The 18,154-nt window shown below is 38.1% G+C and overlaps 1 protein-coding gene across 1 annotated transcript in view; it reads left to right on the forward strand.

Annotated features, from left to right (window-relative positions):
- nmt2 (N-myristoyltransferase 2) overlaps positions 1 to 18,154 on the forward strand; it is a 56,476-nt gene that overhangs the window by 28,828 nt on the left and 9,494 nt on the right. Inside the window, exons 4-9 of the mRNA XM_072575826.1 lie at positions 5,929 to 6,047; positions 8,628 to 8,719; positions 8,817 to 8,933; positions 11,519 to 11,689; positions 12,306 to 12,414; positions 12,874 to 13,044. Coding sequence (XP_072431927.1) covers positions 5,929 to 6,047; positions 8,628 to 8,719; positions 8,817 to 8,933; positions 11,519 to 11,689; positions 12,306 to 12,414; positions 12,874 to 13,044 — 779 coding nt within the window. The remainder of the gene's footprint in view (positions 1 to 5,928; positions 6,048 to 8,627; positions 8,720 to 8,816; positions 8,934 to 11,518; positions 11,690 to 12,305; positions 12,415 to 12,873; positions 13,045 to 18,154) is intronic.

An 18,154-nucleotide genomic window follows, 5' to 3' on the forward strand; every position in this document is an offset into this window, starting at 1 on the left:
ATGATGCTAGGAAAGGGTGCAGAATTGGCTTTGTTAAATAAGGATGACATTAGCACAATAGAGAGGGATGAATTAAACTCAGGAAACCAGGATATAGAAGCAATCTGGGTAGAGATGAGGATTGATAAAGGCAAGAGGTCACTTGTGGAAGTTGCGCATAGGCCCCTAACAGTAGCACATAGTAGGAAAATGTATCAAGGAAGGAATAATGAAAGTTTATCAAAAGCATACAGTGATTATCTTTGGGGATTTTAACCTATATGTAGGGAGGAATCAGATGGGAAAAAATAGTCTATCTGAGGAATTCATTTAATGTTTTCAAGACAATTTATGAGACCTGAATGTTATAGTACCAACCAGAGAGCAGGGTATAATGGACCTGGTTTTTGACCAATGAGGTAGGATTAATTATGACCCTAATATGATTGAATTTTCCATGCCATTTAAGGGAGAGAGTGTGTGTCTAAGAGTACCATTATGAATTTTTAAAAGGGCAATAATGAGAGAATGAAAGCAGTACTTAATCACCAGTGAACTGGTAGTTTAGGTTAGAGGATAGGTCAATAGCAATGCAGTGTTTTGAAATGTGCAATTGTCCATTTTGGCAGAAAGAATAAAAAATAAGCATATTATCTTAAATGGACAAAGTTAGTTGTGGTTGTGGCGGCACTCCAAAAGCTCATGCTTCCAAATAAACCTGTTGGACTATAACCTGGTGCTGTGTGATTTTTAACTTTGTTCACCCCAGTTCAACACCTGCACCTCCAAGACATGCCTTAAATGATAAATGGATGCAGAGAGATCTAGGTCACCTGGTGTATGAATCACATATGAAGGTTCATATGCAGGTGCAGCAAATAATCAAGAAAGATAACTGGATGTTATTTTTTATTGCAAGGGGAATTAATGTAAGAATAGAGAGGAATGGTGTACTGGTCACCATCCCTATTGAAGGTTAGATTAGATTACATTACAGTGTGGAAACAGGCCCTTCGGCCCAATAAGTCCACACCGACCCGGCGAAGCGCAACACACCCATACCCCTACATTTACCCCTTACCTAACACTACGGGCAATTTAGCATGGCCAATTCACCTGACCTGCATATCTTTGGACTGTGGGAGAAAACCGGAGCACCCGGAGGAAACCCACGCAGACACGGAGAGAACGTGCAAACTCCACACAGTCGCCTGAGGCGGGAATTGAACCCGGGTCTCTGGCGCTGTGAGGCAGCAGTGCTAACCACTGTGCCACCATGCCGCCCACAGGTTGTCAGTGCATTGGAAGAAGTTCAGAGAAGAGTAACTAAACTAATACCTGAAATAAGCAGATTGCCTTCTGATGAGAGGCTAGACAGGTTGGGCCTGTATCCTTTGATTTAGAAATGTCAGAGATGACTTAATTAAAACAAATAAGATTCTGAGGGGACTTGAATGTAGAAAGTTTGCTTTCTCTTGTGGGTGAATATAGATCTAGTGGTCAGAGTTTCAGAATAGGAGGTTGCCCATTTAAGATGGTGAGGATTGTGAATCTGTGCAGGTCTATAAGAGAGTTTACTAATTAAAACTCTAATTTCCCTAGATAGTTATTTTGCAAAAGTTAAGTTGTTTACCTTTAGCTACAATTTAATGATGTGGAATAAATAGTAATTTTTGTCAAGTGCAAAAACTTGGCCTTTGCTTTCTATCAACCTGGGTGTCAAAAACATAAATTTAGGGATTCTATGTACTTTTTCTGATTGTTAACTTTTGTGATGACTCTCTGAATAATGGGACGTGATTTCAGCAAACAACCCCACTGAGGCATAACAGAAGTCAAATGACTAACAGGAGAAGGAGATTGCACTGGTATCATCCTCAGCAAAAGGGGAACCCAAGCACCATGATGCACTAGACAAGAATGAGGCATTTGCAATGATCTTCAACCAGAATTGACAAATGAATGATTCACCATAACCTTTACCTAAGGTCCCTAGGATGCCTTTAGCCACTCCCTGTGATATTGGGAAGCTGCTGAAGGCATTCGATACTGCAAAGGTTCGTAGCTTTGACCGTGTTCCAGTATAGCTGCAGCATCAGCATTACATGGCAATATGGAAATTTGTTCAAGTATGCCATGACACAGATAAGCAGGACAAATCCAGTTACCAATTACCACCCCATCAGTTTATTCCCACTGATTAGGAAGAAGTACTTGCTTAGTAATTGCTGCTTTAATTGGTTCATCCAGTGCCTATTTATTCCTGAACTTCTTATAGTCTTGATCCAAGAAGGTTCATTTTTAGATGTTTCGTCACCATACTAGGTGATATCTTCAGTGAGCCTCCAGACGAAGCACTGCTGATGATTCCTGCTTTTTATTTATTTCCTGTGGTGATGTCATTTCCTGTTCTTTTTCTCAGAAATGAGGTTTGTTGATAGAGTTCCGGTTGGAATGCCATGCTTCTAGGAATTCTCGTGTGTGTCTCTGTTCGGCTTGTCCTAGGATGGATGTGTTGTCCCAGTCGAAGTGGTGTCCTTCGTTATCTGGATGTAAGAGACAAGAATCCCTAGAAGCATGGCATCCAACTGGAACTCTATTAACAAACACATTGAGTTGGGCCCCATTTACCACCCCCTAAGAAAAGAACAGGAAATGATATCACTGTAGGAAATGACATCACCAGCCCAAATAAATCCAAACACATAAATAGAAAGCAGGAATCATCAGTACTTCGTCCTGAGGCTCACTGAAGAAGTTACCTAGTATGGTGACGAAACATCTGAAAATGAACCCTCCAGCACAGTGAGCAAAACCTCCATACAGAACCTCAACCTGACCTACAGATCTTCTTAAAACTCACTAGTCTTGATCCAAACATAGGCAAACAGTTGAACTCTCAAGAGGGAGGTAAAAGTGACTGCAGTTGAGTATGGCACCAAGGACCCTTGCAAAACTGGAGTCAGTGAGAATTGGAGAGAAATGTCTCCACTCATTGTGGAGTTATACCAAGCACAAAGAAGATGGTCATGGTTATTGGGGATCACTCGTCTCAATCCCAGGACATCACTGCATGAGTTCCTAGGCTCAGTTATTTTCAGCTTCATCAAAGAACTTCCCACCGTCACAAGGTCAGGAGGTAGAATGGTCACTAATGTTAGCAGTGTTCAGCACCATTCACAACAGCTCAGATACCGAAGCATTGTGTTCATGTGCTGCAAAAACCTGAATAAAATTCAGGCTTGTGCTCAGAAGTGGCAAGTAAGATTCATGTAAAGCAAGTACCAGAAATGACCATCTCCAAAAGGAGAGAATCTAACTATCCTCAATTGACATTCAAAGGCATTTCCATCGGTAAATCCCTCACCATCAAAATCTTGGATGTTAGAATTGATCAGAAACTGAACTGGACCAGACATCTAAACACTGTGCTGTCAAGAGCAAGTTGGAAGGTAGGAATTCTTCAACACATACGTCACTTTCTATCTTCCCTATGCCTGTCCAATATCTTAGAGACTCAAAACAGGAGTTCACAGAATGTTATCCACTTTCCTGGATGGGTGCAGCTCCCACAGCATTCAAAATAAAGGACATCACCCAGGACAAAGCAGCCCACTTGATTGACACCTTATCTACCACTTTCAATATCTACTGCCTTCACCACAGATAACACAGTAGCAGCATTGTACACTATCTGCAAGGTGCACTGCACCAACTAATCAAACACCTTTGGCAGTGCCTTCTAAACCAGAAACCTTGGCCACATCGATTGACAAAGGCAACAGATGCATGGGGGCAGCACTGCCCTCAGGTACCTCTCCAAGCCACATTTACTAACTGACTTGGAACTGTCTCACTCTTTGTTCACTGTCACTGGGTCAAAATCGTGGAACTCCCTCCCTGACAGCATTGTGAATATACCTTGCCACTATAAACCCTGCCATGAACTGTAGCAATTTAAGAAGGCAGCTCACCAGCAACCACGTACATTTTGTTAATATTTTTTAAAAGTAGGTAAAACAGCAAAAATAAAACTTGTCACTATTCTAACTCACTTAGAATTGAATGTAGTGTAGTGCTACTCTTGATGCAGCTTAATACTTGGTTTCCTTTATTAACTAGAATTTTGTATGTTTTGGCTTTCGGGGAATGGTTTATCAGCATTTTTATATTGTTTATTCGATCCTTACATTTTTAAAGTATGACAATTTTGAAGTTATTTTATTATGATTTAATATTAATGCGTGAAGCTCAGTAAAGTAAGATATATTTATCTAAATACTTGGTGAATTTATGTGTCAGTTTCTATGTTCAGTTCCCCACAGCTTCATGAGCTATGTAGAGTTGCAAATATAAATAGCTACTTATAATTCTACAAGATTTATAAATAGTAGACAAATAGTAGTAAACTTCCTTTGATAAGGTCCTACATGGAAGAATGGACCAAAAGGTAGGATGGTCCATGTGATTCAAGGCAACAACTTGGACATAAACATAGAAGGTATAATTAGTAAGTTGCAGATGACACACAAATTTATGGTGGTGTTGATAGTGAGCAACATGGTCTCAGGCTACAGTGTGATATTGATCAGTTAATAAATTGGGCAGAGGAAATTCAATTCTGATAAGTGCGAGATCATCACCTTGGGATGTCTAATAAGTGAATGATATACACAATGAATAGAACGTACCAAGAGGGAAACAAAGGACATTGGTGTGCAAGTACATAGAACCATGAAGGTACCAGCCCAGGTAGGCAGGGTGGTGAAGAAGGCATATGGGATGCAGCATAGAATATGGGAGCAAGGAAGTCTTGGTACAACTTTATAAAACATTAGTCATGCAATAGATGGAATATTGTGCACATCTGGTCACTACACTATCATAAGGACGTGATTGCACTGGAGAAGTTGCAAAGACAATTCACCAGGATGTTCTCTGGGATGGAAAGCCTCAGTTGTGATGAGAGACTAGATAGATTGAATTTGGTTTCTTTGGAGAAGTGGAGGCTGAGGACGGATCTTATTTGTCTGTGCCGCTCACAATTTTGTGTATCTCAAGAGTAGATTGTGAGAATCTCTTACCCATAGCAAATGTGCCTAAGACCAGAGGGCATAAGCTTAAGGTGAGGATCAAGTGGTTTAGGGGAGATCTGAGGGAAAGAAAAAAACCTTCATTCAGAGAGCGCAAATATATGGAACATGCTACCTGAGAAGGTGGAGGCAGGTGCTCTCGGAACATTTTGAGAAGCATCTGGGTGAGCACTTAAAATACCAGGACTTAGTGGGCTATGGACCAAGAGCAAGTAAATGGAATTGTAGTTTTGTGTTTGTTGGTCAGCATAGATATGGTGGGCTATGTCTATGACTGTGTAGCTCTGTGAGATTCTAAAATTTTAATTACTTAATTTCATGAAATTGTGTGTGTACGAGGAAAACAGTGGGCAGAATTGACTTCTTATACTTCTGGACTTCAACAAAATTGTGTCTGCACATTGACTGCTTAGGTTAATGAAATAACTCCCTTGGTTGTAGCATTGTAGACTGGCACAGTTACTAATGTGATTTACTTGTTTGATTTAGGGTGCCAGTTTTAGTACGGAGCAAGATGGAAGGTGACAGAAGGAGGAAATGGCACTTGAGTGTCTCAGTTTTTCAATTGGAAATAAAAAAGCATAAACAATTTGGGAAATTTTGCAGATCCCACCAGTTTGAATTGTTTATATTTAAAGGAGAATAAGTTTCAAAGCTAATTGATTGGGATATTCGTACCAAATAACATCTCAATTTAATTTTATGATTTTACAACTAGTCAGAAAAATTATTGTTGACCTAGTCTGTCTCCTCTATCTAAACATGATTGAATTATGTTAGCATCTACATTGCATTACTGGTACTTTATGTCTGCAGTGAATTTATAAAAGAGAGTTCTCTGTTTTGGTCCCTGCAGATGAGGTTGTGACAACTCATGGTTCTATTGAACCAGATAAAGAGAATATTCGTCAAGAGCCATATTCATTACCTCATGGATTCATGTGGGATACTCTGGATATGGGCAGTTCTGAAGAGGTTTGTAATTCAAATATTTTACATTTGTACAAAATAACTGCTAGTTTGTTCTATTTTTCTTATAAATATAACTTTTTAACAAAAGTTCAGTTTCCATATTATTTGTACATTATCCTCCCCTTTCCTTGTTCCCAGCTGAGAAAACGGGGCAATGTGGGAAATTCACTTGATCTCTTACATTAGCTGGGAGGGGAGTGGAGCTTGGAATTGTAGTGAGCTAGTCTTGGAGGAAGTGTTGAACGCAATCTGAATCCACTCCAGTTTGTTGAGAGGAAAGTCCTTTCTTTCTGCCTGGAAAAACCTTGTTCAGATATTTCTTAAACAACCTGTACAAAGATGTAATGACATACCTCAAGAGCTGGTGGTACTTGAATCCAGGCTTCCTGGCTCAGATGTAGGGGCAATACCACTGCACCACAAGAACCCCAAGTTTCCTGCTCAAATGATTTTGAGAAATTCAACTTATATGCCAGAAAATGAGAGCCCTCCACTAAATCGAAGCTGTCTTGGGGGTAATTGATATAGGAAATTAAAATCCAACTGTTGTTAAATTGGTGGATGTGATATATATGCACTTCAATAATGCATTCAACAAGGTTCCCCAGGGGAGACTGGTTGGCAAGGTTAGATCTCATGGAATACAAGGAGAACTAGTCATTTGGATACAGAACTGGCTCAAAGGTAAAAGACAGAGGGTGGCGATGGAGGATTGTTTTTCCAGACTGGAGGGCTGTGACCATTGGAGTGCCACAAGGATCGGTGCTAGGTCCACTACTTTTCATCATTTATATAAATGATTTGGATGTGAGCATAAGAGGTATAGTTAGCAAGTTTGCTGATGACACCATAATTGGAGGTGTAGTGGAAAGTGAAGAAGGTTACCTCAGATTACAACGGGACCTTGATCAGATGGGCCAATGGGCTGAGAACTGGCAGATGGAGTTTAATTTAGATAAATATGAGGTGCTGAATTTTAGGAAAGCAATCTTAGCAGCACTTATACAGTTAATGGTAACAGCCTCGGGAGTGTTGCTGAACAAAAAGACCTTGGAGTGCAGGTTCATAGCTCCTTGAAAGTGGAGTCACAGGTAGAAAGGATAGCCAAGAAGGCATTTTATATGCTTTCCTTTATTGGTCAGAGTATTGAGTACAGGAATTGGGAGGTCATGTTGCGGCTGTACAGGACATTGGTTACGCCACTGTTGAAATATTGCATGCGGTTTTGGTCTCCTTTCTATTGGAAAGATGTTGTGAAACTTGAAAGGGTTCAGAAAAGATTTACAAGGATGTTGCCAGGGTTGGAGAATTTGAGCTATAGGGACAGGTTGAATAGGCTGGGGCTGTTTTCCCTGGAGCATTGGAGGCTGAGGGGTGACCTTATAGTTTAAACCTCATGGTTTATTAAATCGTGAGGGGCGTGGATAGGATAAACAGACAAAGTCTTTTCCATGGGGTGGGGAGTCCAGAACTAGAGTGCATAGGTTTATGGTGAGAGGGGAAAGATAATAAAAGAGACCTAAGGGGCAACTGTTTCATGCAGAGGGTAGTACGTGTATGGAATGAGCTGCCAGAGGAAGTGGTGGAGGCTAGTACAACTGCAACATTTAAAAGGCATCTGGATGGGTATATGAATAGGAAGGGTTTGGAGGGATATGGGCCAGATCCTGGCAGGTGGGACTAGATTGGGTTGGGATATCTGGCATGGAAGAGTTGAACCAAAGGGTATGTTTCTGTGCTGTACATCTCTATAACACTATATAGGTGAAGTTGGATCAAAATTTGCAGCATATGTTTAGAATTGTATATAGTAGTACCTAAAAGTAGTTTGTAAAATTATTTCAAGAAACTTCATAGCCTATATATTGTGGCCGTCCTGAATAAGATTGGAACTGTCCAATTTTGTCCTTCATCTGCTACAACTAAAGAAGTTGATTTGATCATTAAACTCATTACTGTTTGTGGAATTTATTATAAACCAATTGCACTGATGCATTTCCCTATATTACAACAGTAACTCCCTTCAAAATACTTTACAGGGTTCCAACAAAATTTAAGATGTGGTGGTTCTGGTGTTTGACTGCGATGATACTGCTAACAAAATTAAGTGATAGTGATAATGACTAGGGACTTGCTGTCGTAAGCGTGGTGGAAGCAGAGGCAATCAATGATTTCAGAAAGGAAATTCGATGGCTACTTTAAGGCAATAAACTTGCAGGTATACAGGTTAGCGTAGAGCAATGGCTCGTTGGCTGGATTGCCAATTTTAAAAAGTCAGTCTGAGATATCAGTAAAAGCTATTAAAAGCCGGTTAGGTGCCCATTTCTCTCATTTGTACAGTAACTACAATTGACTTGTTATAAGGTCACACCAAATCTACATTTTGAATTTTATTCTAGGAAATATTATTCCATTTCACGTTTTAAATAAAATCTGAACTTGCTGTACAATTTCTGACTAGTGTTAGAATTATTGGGTGTTAAAATGTTTCACAGAGTTTTGAAATTGAACACTTGGTTACTGACATGAAGCATAAGTATTTTTTTTTGGAACTGAGCTTTACTGGAATGTTCTTGCTTTCAGCTGAAAGAATTATATACATTGCTAAATGAAAATTATGTGGAGGATGATGACAATATGTTTAGATTTGATTACTCTCCTCAGTTTTTGCAGTGGTGAGTACACAATTATAGTTACTGATGCCTTTTTGAAATTTTATTTTAATTTGATATTAATTGGGATTGTTAATCTAAAAGTTGCATGTTCCTTCAGGGCACTTCGTCCTCCAGGCTGGTTACCACAATGGCACTGTGGAGTTCGTGTATCTTCAAATAGAAAATTAGTAGGATTCATCAGTGCAATTCCTGCCAATATTCGTATTTATGAAACGTAGGTTCTCCTTCTATTTTATTTGTTTCAAATGTCTGTAAATTGTTTCACTGATTATTATGTCTGTTTTCACATGTGTGAGCTCTGATAGTGGTGCTCACGTCAATCTGCTGCAATTATGTTGCTGTCAAGCTCTCTTTGGCATTGGAGATTTGACTTTAGTTGCAAAAAGTATGGATTACAAAAGTAAGGAAGTCTTGCTACACTGTACAGGGCATTGGTGGGATCACATCTGGTGTACTGTGTACAGCTTTCATTGGACTGATGTATACTTGCTTTGGAAGCAGTTCAGACAAGATTCATTGGGCTGATCCATGGGATAAAGGGATAATCTTATGCAGAGAGGTTGGGTCTAAATTCATTTGCATTTTATACAATTAGAGATGATCTTATTTGAAATATAAGATTCTGAGGGGCATACGAGAGAATCGTTGCCCTGGTTAGGGAATCTAAAACTAGGGGCACAATTTAAAGATGCTGATTCTCAAAGGTGGAGGGATTTCATCTTTCAGAGTGTTACCATTCTTTAGAATTCTCTTCCTTTGAGAGTAGTGGAGCTGAGGCCATGGAATATGTTCAGGACTGAGTTCAGTAGATTTTCAATTGATGAGAGCTATTGAGTAAAGGCAAGAAAGTGGTGGTAAGGCTGCAATCTTATTGAGTGTGGAGCAGGTTTGATGATATGATTGGCCTGTTCATGTTCCTATTTCTTGTAATCTTAGTATTATGATTTTAATTACTGTATTCCTAATGCTTCAGTGCAGCTTTGTACCAAATTCAGGCCACAGTCAGTTTGTGACAGCATTCACCCAGCTGACAAAAGTCCTTCATTAATAAATAAACTGCATTTTCTTGCAAAATTGTTTCTAAATGCAATTAAATACCAATACCACTTGAACATACCTGGACTTGGGGTCGCACATAAAATAATCACCTTGCCAAACTTCATTTCAATCTTCATGTAATAGGCTGGGTTTTTTTTAAATGTGTATGAATAATAATTTTAAAATTGCTTGTTAATGTTGAACAGCTTTGTTACATAAGGTCACATTTTGCAGTTTGGCTAACATGGCAACTGTAACCATATTGTTGCTACTAGCAACAACGTTATTATCTTACAATTGCCAGTATGCAACACATGAATGCATTTTAAATAAGTTATAAGTCATGTAGGTCATTTTAATTCAATGGAAAGAATAATTGTTTTTTGATTACAATGCTAATCTGTACAATACCTATGAATTAGTTTTCATTGGCAGTACAGTTGTCTAGTTGGTATTTATGTTGAGATGTGCAGTGATTTCCATTTTCCTGGAAAGAAAGCATGAAGTGAATGTTTTAATTCCGTGCATTCATTAATCCTATTTTTACTAGCCGACACCTGCAAATCATTTTGAAGTGAGGTATCACTATTATGACAGTACAATAAAACTGTTCACATCTAATCCCTCTGTTGCTATATCCATCATCTTTCATATCATCCCTATCTTCCCAATTGCATGCTTCCCTTGCATCTGCCCTTCCCATGCTACCTTCCCCTCCCACCTGGTCCCTTGTCAATCCTCCACCCTTTCATGCTACCCAGCACCTACAGTGCTGTCTATTTTGCCCATCCTTCCCAATTCAACCAGCGAGGGCACAGTGAAAACAGTGTAACGATAAGTCATCTGGTACTGAGGAATGTTTTAGAAATGATATATCAGGACAAAATTAACAGTCAAATGGACAAATTCAGATTAATTAAGGAAAGCCAGCATAGACTTATTAAGATCAAATCATATTAAACTAATTAATTTTTAATAAAGTAATAGAGAATGGATGGGGTAATATGGTTGTCTGGAATACATGGATGTCATAAAGATATTTAGTAAAGTTCCACATAACTGACTTGTGAGAAAATTTTGTGGTGTAAGAGGAACAGGAGCAACATCAACATGAAATTGGCTGAGTGGCAAGAAAAAATTTAATGCAGAGAATTGTGGAGTGATTGGAATGACTGCACTTTGATTGGAAGAACATGAAGAGGCAATATATAACAAAGGGTAAAGTTCTCAGGGTGCAAGAGCAGTGGGTCTTCAGGATATGCAGGTTCACATTGTTGAAGGTAACATGGCAGGTTGAGTGGTTCACAAACTGTCCAGGATAATGGGGATTATAAATGGGAGAGAAAGCAAAAAAGTTAAGATAAACCTGTATAAAGCATTGACTCAGTTTCGGCTGGAGTACGAAGTCAAGTTTTATGCACTACACTTTATGAATGGCATTAAGACATTCAAGAGTGTGCAAAGAAGATTCATAAGAGTGGTTCAAGGGAAGAGAAACTTTAGTTGCATGGATAGATTAGGATTATCTGGGGTTATTCTCATTGGAAAAGAGACGCTTGATGGGATATTTGATAGAAGTGTTTGGAATCATGCAGTGCGGAGAGAATAGGTAGAAAGAAACTGTTTCCATTGGCTGGAGAATTGAGAACATAAGACACTAATCTAGGGAGATTGGTTAAAAAAAGCAATGATGTCGTGAAGAAAATTACTTTATTTTTATGTTAGATGCATAATTTAGTGTTTTCTAATTATTTCTGTCAGCGAGAAGAAGATGGTTGAAATTAATTTTCTTTGTGTGCACAAGAAGCTGCGGTCAAAACGTGTTGCTCCAGTTTTAATCCGTGAAATTACACGAAGAGTGAATTTGGAAGGGATCTTTCAAGCAGTGTACACAGCAGGAGTGGTTCTTCCAAAACCTGTAGCGACATGCAGGTAGTATGCTATTCTTGTTGAAAAAAATTACACTTCATAAATTAATAATAAGTGATACATCAGCATATTTATTAGAGCTAATATAATGATTGTTGTTAAACCTTTTTGTCTGTATACAAGTCATTGATTTTATTTTCAGTATTTTAGTAATAAGTGATGGATTTAACGTCAAAGCAATTAGAAGTGAATTACTTTCTAAAGTGCAGCAGTCGCTATGTAGAAAAATCCAACCATTCCTTACCAGTCGTCCCACAAACAGACAAGATGTGAATAAACCAATTTGTTTTTAAGTACAGATGTTAATTGGTGTGGGAGAGAGGGATATGGTGAGGCTGGATCAGATGCTGTTTGGAGGGTCAGTGTGGACTTGATGGGTGGAATGGCCTGCTTCCATGTTAAAGGAATTCTTTGATGATTCTATGATTTACTGCTCTCACCACTCAGCAGTTGTGATCTGGTTTTAACTTAATTTTCTTAATTAGAAAAACTGATCCTATAATTCTTTCAGGCTGTATTTAGTTTGCCGTTAATGTTCTTGGAAGTTTGTGATCCATTGCATTGTTGCTAAGCTACCAATGAATATTATTTATGTTTAATACTGCTGTTATATTCAAAGGTATTGGCATCGATCTCTAAACCCTAGAAAGCTGGTAGAAGTGAAGTTCTCTCATCTCAGCAGAAACATGACTTTACAGAGAACTATGAAGCTGTACAGGTTACCAGATGTAAGCACCACAAATCACATCCTTCCTAAAATAGATGCTGTGGAAATAGTGAAGCCCTTTTCTAATTTACTACTTAATGCCCCTTTCCTAAGGTATTTATTTCAGTGAGAGAAAAAATTAGGCCAATTTCAAGTCTGCAATACTTGGTAATTTGTCCATTTTAAATTGTATTTTATACTGCAGTATTTGTTTTGTCAAACTATTGGGTAGAATAATTCCTTGTCACTGAAATAATTACCTTATAAAGCATATGCAGTGGCGTAGTTGTTGGAAAGTTAGTTTTGAAACTAAATATTAACATTATGCTAGTTGTCATTGATGGCTATGCTCGTATTGCTACAGCTTTGGGTTTAAATAAGTTTCATGGTATGAAGGGAAGCCATGTAGCATTTTGGGTAGAAGTAGCAATACCAAATTCTGTTTATCACCATGACAATTCTATTATTTCTTTTCTGCTAGACTCCCAAGACAACAGGTTTGAGGCCAATGGAGCAAAAGGACATGAAACAAGTACAAGAGCTGCTCTTCAATTACCTGAAGCAATTTGAGCTTGCTCCAGTGATGAATGAGGAAGAAGTAGTCCACTGGTTGTTGCCCCGTGAAAACATTATTGATACTTATGTGGTAGAGGTAATGCAGTTGTATTGTTTGTCTGCATGTGTAGTGTTCTGTTTTGAAAACAAAATAGGATAAACTTTTCATTTACTCCTCCATTCCTTGACAGTCAGCTAAACCAACCAAGAAAAATAGTCATGTCGATCAAAAGCCTTATATGAAATTTAATCCAAGGATCAATCATTTTCTTTAAGGGGTAAGGAAAAATAAACAGTAACAAAACAGAAATTGGACCTGAAGCATTAACTCTGCTTTCTCTCCATAGCTATTGCCAAACCCACTGAGTATTTGCAAATTTCTGTTTTTGTTTCAGATTTCCAGCATTGACATTTTTGTTTTGTTTTTCAGGGTTTCTTTTAAGAAAAACTTTCTAAAAGTGAATCAGAATTTTTTTGTTGAATTGGGTACTTTGCTTTAAAAACTTGTATGTTATATACTTATAATTAAGAATATGTTGTAAGGTCATCTTATTGTGCATCACAGGTATAGATTATTATAGATTCATAAAATAATTTATTCAGAGTTTGATTTGTTACAAAAATTTAGGCACTGCTTGAACTCATGCTGAGGATACTGGCAGAAGAGGAAGCTATGTTGCTGAACACCATTTAACAAAGGAATACACTCATGGCAACATACTTTAAAAGCATTTGATACAAAATGTAGAATATTCTTGTTAGAGAATTTGCTGTTTTTCGCCATCCTACTAGTTTTACACAGTGATGGGAGGAATGCACTCATAATTAAACCCTGCCTGTTGGACAGGATTGTGGTGAAAGTGTCTGGAAGTTATGATTCTGAGAATATGACTTGTTTGACTAGTCTTTGGAACAGCTGTCCTAATGTTTGTGTTTTCACTCAGATGTTGGTAAAAAGGATTTGGCAGATTCAGTGGGGCTGCGATTTGCATTATTATTTCCTGTCGATTCCAGGGTCTGTCTGAGTCCATTTCTTTCTTTAGAGTTTGTAACAGTTGATACAACTGAGTGACTTGCTACACTATTTCAGAGAGCAATTGAGAGTCAATCATATTACTTCATCTTATATAGATATTTTTATTAGAAATTTAACATTTTTACAAGTTTACAAAAATAAATAAAACTCTCAAATACAAACATTGATATACAATTAAATCAAATATACAATAGCCAAAACTTAAAAAAAAACAGAAAGTAAACAAAACAAAACTCAACTTTCTACTAATCTAACCTACAACTAAACAGAGTGTATATTTAAGTCTCTTACATGCTCGGAATGTGTTAACATCAGATGTAATAAAACCCGTATTCATGCGGGATTCCTCTCCTATGGGGCCCCGGACCAGCCAGGTTTGTAATCCCAATTAACTAAAAGCCCTTGATAGGATAGCCGAAATATCTGTACTTACGTAATTCAAGAAGGGCTGCCATATTTTATAAAATAATTCGGTCTTTCGGTGCACCATATTTGTAAGGAAGTCAAGGGGAATACATTCCATAATTAATCTGTGCCAATTTGAAAGTCCAGGGGGGCCCTCAGCCACCCAGTTCACCAAAATATTTTTCCTTGCACAGAAAGAGAGAATAGAAAAAATAGTCTCTTCCCATACATGTCCAGGGAGGGAAAGTTCGAAAAGCCCAAAAGGAGAGATACGGGGTCCTTTAATTTCCGTTCCTAAAATTTCTGTCAGGGTACTTGCTACTTTAGTCCAATATCTACGGATCTTATTTCAGGTCCATAGGCAATGTACAAGAGTGCCCACCTCTATTTTACATTTGGGACACATTGGAGATGCTCCTGCCTTAAATTTTGCCAGTCGAACCGGTGCTATGTGGGCCCCATGAAGTATCTTCAGCTGGATAGTCTGGGTTCTGTTACAGATAGTAATTCTTCTAGCGTTTTGCCAAATATCATTCCACGTTTCTATATAGATTTCTAGTCCCAAATCCTGAACCCATGTTTTAAGCAGATTGTCCATATCTCCCGATACTTCATCATGTAGTAAATGATAAATAGTACTGACGGAAGATGCCCCCACTGGTCTTAGGACACTACATTCTCTATCTGATTTATAAAGACTATCTAATAACGTAGTCTTCTTCTGTATATAATCTTGAATTTGGAAGTATCGAAAGAGGTCTCCATTAGGTAATCCGAATTTCTGACGCAGCTGTTCAAAAGACATCAGGACCCTTCTTTAAATAGGTCCCTTAAACATGAGATACCCCTGGATCTCCAGAGTTTAAAAGTGGCATCTGTAAACCCCGGTTGGAATCCCCATGCTCCCACTATCGGTGCATAGGGGGATGTTTTATGTGAATTACCCTCATTTTGCCACATTATATTCCAAGCCTTAATTGTGTTTAGTATTATAGGGTTTTTACAGTGATCTGTAATGATTTTCCTCTTGTCTGAAAATAAGAGGTTAATAAGTGGGTATTTTACTTGATGGGCCGCCTATGATTCCAGATAAAGGAACCCAACCAGCCATATAATTTACGTAGAGCCATCCTCGGCAGCATCACCGGAAGCATTCTCATAGGATATAGGAGACGGGCAGACATTCATTTTAATTAGTGCTATTCTACCCAACCAGGAAATTGGAAGGTCTCCCCATCGCTGGAGGTCCTGCCTTATCCTTTCCAGTAAATGCACAAAATTAGCCTTATACAACTCACCAAATACTGGAGTAATAAAAATGCCTAAATATAAGAAGCCCTCCAGGGACCAACGAAAGGGAAAAAGGGATCCGTCCACTAAGTGGGGTGTTATAGCAAGGCCACCCATTGGCATAGCCTCTGATTTTGAAAAATTAATTTTATAGCCTGAGATTGCTTCATCTTGAACACTACGGTAGTGTGACTAAGAAACGAACTCAAGATATTTGGGTAATCTTTGTCAGCTAGTGACAAATTATCAGGAGGTGGGCAAGATAACTGAGCTAGTTGCCTGGTGCAGTTGGGGACCTGATTGATCCCTCACTTCTGTGGATGAAATGCACTACTGAAATGAAAAGTGCCTCCTGTTTGCAAAAGACAATTAGAGGCCAAAAGAGAAAATGCTGGAAAATCTCAGCAGGTCTGGCAGCATCTGTAAGAAGATGTAGTTTTGACAAAGGGTCAGTTAGACTCGAAACGTCAGCTGTTTTCTCTCCTTACAGATGCTGTTAGACCTGCTGAAATGTTCCAGCGTTTTCTCTTTTGGTTTCAGATTCCAGTATCTGAAGTAATTTGCTTTTATGACAATTAGGAGGTTGGCAGTCAGAACCTGCTGAATAATTTAACCCTTAGAACCTATTCTTTTGAATGTACATTGCACACTTTCAACAAGATCAGTTCATCTTTCCTGTCAAATGGAATCTGACAAAGGTTCTACACAACTGCAAAATGACTTATTCCTTTTTATATTCCACACTCATTGAGATAATTCCATTAGCCCTGCATACTTTTGTACCTATTTGCTGACTTTTCATGATTTGTGTATTTGCTCTCCCAAATTACTTTGCAAACAGTTGAACTCTGTTTGCCCACTGACTTAACCTGTCTAGTCCTAGTGTCTCTTGGCATGGTGATGGTGTCCCTACCTCCTGGTTCAAATACCCTATTGTTGTATCGAAAAGGATGGATTAAAATAACTATCTGTCTAGTCCCGTGTAACTTTCTGCCCCATCTTTCCTACTTAGTGTAGCTCTTAACTTGATATTTGCAAACTTCAACAAGTAAACACTCCATTATTTTATTCAGTTCATGAATTAATAATATAAAGAATAGATTATTGGAAAACACTCCTTGTCTATTGCTATCAATTACAATTCAGATGCTCTATCTCCACTTTATCCCAACCGATTCTGGTGACAGAATAGCGAATTTTAAGGGAAAATTAAAAAGTTTATTTTTAAAAGTGAAGTTAGCTTAAAAAAAAAACACAGCATGTGTAGCTGATTACAGCCTGAGAATGTAGAATCCAGTATCATGAAAATTTTGGAAATTAATGTTTAAATGTTAATACTATTTTCCATATTTCAAATCTCTGCATGCTGTCCAGCAAGTAACTGACCAGCTGTGTTGTCTATTAACATTACCATTCAAGCACCGTAAAGGCATTTAAGTTTCCTTCCCTCTCCCTGCTAATAGCTAATTGGGAATTGAGAATCAAAATGATTCATTGTCCAGGAAACATGAGAAAAAGGTGATGTTTCTTTAAATATCTTAGTTTCTTAACATATTTCTTCATCAAATTGCCTGTCTATGTGGCAACATGATATGTTCATGCCCGGTTTCCATGCTGCTTTACATTTCTGAGCTAATGGTACTCCCGTAGAAGTGAAGCTAGCTTAATCTTTAATCAACCTGGTATCTACCCTTCTACAAATTGCTTCACACTATTGTTCAGTTAAGTTTTAGAGATGAATATTTTCAGTTTTTTAAAAAGTAAATGTAGAATAGGTCTTTTAGAAATGTAGGTAATAGATCTTAACAATGTTGGTAAGGCTGGGTATTTGATCTTTTGTCTGCATTTATGTGCTTCTCTTTTTTTATACATGTTAACTCTTGTTCATGATGGTTAAGATTAGTGCAAGGTTACTTGTGGACGACATCAGGAAATCGTTCATGCAAAGTGTTCATTGTTTGGAAGCAACTACTAAATAAAATAGCAGAGATGAAAATCCTGGAGGCATTAGGTACTGTACTACGAAGAGGTAGTATGGTTTTTGGATGCCTGAATTTGAAAGGGTTGGATTAATTAGTTTTACAGCTATCTGATTATGCGGATTGACAGTGTCCAGTCAAATAAGGCAGGTGCAGGAGGTCATTGGGACTAAATTCAAACGAGTTGTTCTGACATCATATACTCAGTGGCGAGGCTAATTCTGGACTATGGAGTGTCCCTACCTTAATAAAGATTGAGATGCTTTAGAAGAGGTTCCAAGAAATGTTCACAATGATTTCATGCCTTATGCACACTAATTTGTAAAGAGACACTGAACTTATTAAATTGAGTTTCACTGGAAAAAGGACTGAGCTAAGACTTGTATATGCCTTCCAAATAATAGAGTATAGTTGAAGTGAAATTAAACAAGTTTTGAATTAGAATACACCATAGTTTGTATGTTAGAGTCTAAATTTGTTTCAAACTACTTTGATTT

The sequence above is a fragment of the Chiloscyllium punctatum genome, chromosome 8, assembly GCF_047496795.1.
Source record: "Chiloscyllium punctatum isolate Juve2018m chromosome 8, sChiPun1.3, whole genome shotgun sequence".
In the NCBI taxonomy this organism is placed as follows: Eukaryota; Metazoa; Chordata; class Chondrichthyes; order Orectolobiformes; family Hemiscylliidae; genus Chiloscyllium; species Chiloscyllium punctatum.